Source organism: Hordeum vulgare, chromosome 6H (genome assembly GCF_904849725.1).
Source record: "Hordeum vulgare subsp. vulgare chromosome 6H, MorexV3_pseudomolecules_assembly, whole genome shotgun sequence".
Taxonomy (NCBI): Eukaryota; Viridiplantae; Streptophyta; class Magnoliopsida; order Poales; family Poaceae; genus Hordeum; species Hordeum vulgare.
In genome coordinates this window covers 20211673-20214342 of record NC_058523.1, presented here as the reverse complement: position 1 = coordinate 20214342, position 2670 = coordinate 20211673, and the positions used below count along the sequence as shown (strand labels likewise).

Genomic DNA, 2670 nt, shown 5'->3' with positions numbered 1-2670 from the left:
CGGATGCACACCGACGTCATGGTCCTTCTTGGAGGCGTCGACTTGGGGTAGGGTTGGGGTTGGGTGCTACAATGAGTGGGTTGGTGGCGGCTGCGGTGCAGTGCGTCATCGGAAGCCCGACGACGGCGGAGGCGGGGAGTTTTGAGTCTTGTTACCCTTCTATGGCAGCTGCCTTGCTGAGTTCGTGCTTGTCGGCCATTGAGCGACATCGTTGTGCTGGATGTAAGGGAGATAGTGGTCTCCCCACCGGCAATGGCATGACTGGGGTGTGGCAGAGCCAATGGTTTCGTCCTACATCCTCCTCTTGACTGTTCGTTTGTGATCCGCGGACCACTGTGTCCCCGTTGTTTTGATCTGCATGGTGCTCTCCGACGGCATGGTTGTTTTTCTCTTGTGTTGGTAATTTTGCTCTTTGGCCGGCTTCTATAGCTTCAGCCTTACGCGATCTTTATTTGTAATTTTCTTTTTGTGTTGTTTTCATCCTCAGCCGTTGTAATGACCTGCACCTTATATTTTAGTCTGTTGATGGCTTCATTATTTTCAAGTCATGCTATATGCCTTTTTTTTTAAATGCAACTAGTGTTAGATGTCATCTTTTCATATCCCGTGTATATGGATTGTTCTCTATTCACCCACGGATGCAGTAAAAAATTGCGAGCTATGTTGGAGATGCCCTTAGAACATCTTTAACAAATGCATGATTTTAACGCCTCGGTGGAAAAAATGTATTTTTTTACGCGCGCAGCCGTTTCGGACGCTCTAACGTACGCGTAAAAAATGCGCGCGGGCTAGTTGGTTCTGCGTGCGGAGCAAAATGGCATTGCCCACGCGGTAGACAACGACTCGCGCGCGACTTCCACCAACCGCGTGATCTAGCCGTCTGATGTTGTATGTTGAATTATTTATTGTGTTGAAAGATAAACTATTGCTTTGAGTTGTAAATAAAATCGAACTATATACCGTTGAATTTTTTGTGAGCTCGATATTCTTGGTTTGTTCGAGTTTTAAATGTTGCTGCTGCGCGTACAAATTCGTTATTTCAATGTTATAAATATTATTTTTACGCGGTTACGCGTATGTTAAAGATGCTGTTACGTGTCAACCTCAACGGACGAGAGAGTGCTCCGAGGGTAAGCCAACGGTAACAATTTCGAAGGAGAGGTGTGCTGCCCACGGTAACCACGAGTCACGAGTCACGATTATTACCGATCCGCAGTTCAGCCAACGGTAACAAAGTCGCATTAAGCAGGACAAGAGAGTGCTCCAGTCCCTCCGGGGGAAACACACTCCCCTCGGAGGAAACACACCCCGCGCCACGTCACCGATCCGCGCCATCCCTTCCTCCCACTCTCAGCCATCCATCTCCCATCCGACGATACACACGCCGCATCCTTCTACTCCCATCCTCCACCACATGCTCGTCGCTATAAATCCTCCACACGGGACCACCTTCCACCGCCGCAAGCCACCACAAACACAGAGAAGCCAAGCTCACCTCGCCGGAGAGAGAGAGAAACCAAGCTTCGAGGATGTCAGGCGACGGCGACGGCAAGGGCGAGAAGTTGCTGCTGGGCGAGGGCGAGAAGGTGGTGGGCGAGGGCGAGAAGGTTCTGGGCAAGCGCGGCGCCAAGGGCGGGAAGGGCCGGGGCAAGGGAGGCGCCAAGCGGCACCGGAAGGTGGTGCGGGACCACCTGAACGGCATCACCAAGCCGGCCATCCGCCGTCTCGCCCGCCGTGGAGGCGTGAAGCGCATCTCGGGGCAAATCTACGAGGAGGCCCGCCATGTGCTCAAGGTGTTCCTGGAGGCCACCGTCCGCGACGCCCTCACCTGCAGCGAGCACTCCCGCCGCAAGACCGTCACCGGCAAGGACGTCGTCTACTACTAGGCCGCGCCGATCCGGTCCGGCCGAACCCGCCTCGCGCCTCCTCCATATTAGCAGTAGCAGTTAGCTTCGGCGTAGATCATGGAATGCAGTAGTAGTACTAGCTAGTAGCATGGCTTTTCTCTCTGTTGTTAGGATGTGGTACTAGTAGAGCATGGAATGGGAATCTCCATCGTTTTATCCCTGAATTCGTCTTAAATCGCTTGCTCTGCTGTGAAATGTGGTCGGTGTGTTCCCCATTTTCTATCGCTGTATGCGTCTTCGAACTGTTTAAATCGCGATAAGCAAGTGATTTGTTTGGCTTAAAATGGGTATGAGCTGAATGCAGTTGGATGCTGGAAGATATGAACTGGAGTTGATCATCTCAAGATGCAAGCATTTGAGACCCACGGTGTCCGGGTTTGGTGTTCAGCTCACCCATGTAGCCATGTATCCAAGTTTCTTTCTAATTGCCTGAATGCTTAGATTTTAGGCTTAGTGAATTGATCAAACGAGTATGATGATGTCTAAACAGCTAGTCAGACTTATATTATAAATATATAGCCACAACATATGGCAAAATACAATAAACAAATCCATGGAGATGAATAAAAAAATCGATAAAAAATATAGTTTGTGTACACGTGTGTAGAGATAAGTCCACTTTTATTATCTAAATTATTAACTCCCTACTTGAGGCACTTGAGAATTTGTCGTATATCATACGAGATGTTCTCTTCAGCTTCATTCGCATGATAGTCAAGCAAATATATCAAAAAATTATTTCTTAGCTCATAACCATCCTGCA

General features: G+C 49.3%; 1 protein-coding gene across 1 annotated transcript; it reads left to right on the top strand.

Moving 5' to 3' along the window:
- Positions 1-1326: 1326 nt before the first annotated feature.
- Positions 1327-2071, top strand: LOC123401741 (histone H4-like). Its single transcript, XM_045095596.1, has one exon. It carries the CDS (start codon positions 1530-1532, stop codon positions 1884-1886), a length of 357 nt encoding a protein of 118 aa, XP_044951531.1. The 5' UTR covers positions 1327-1529; the 3' UTR covers positions 1887-2071.
- The last annotated feature ends 599 nt before the right edge of the window (positions 2072-2670 follow it).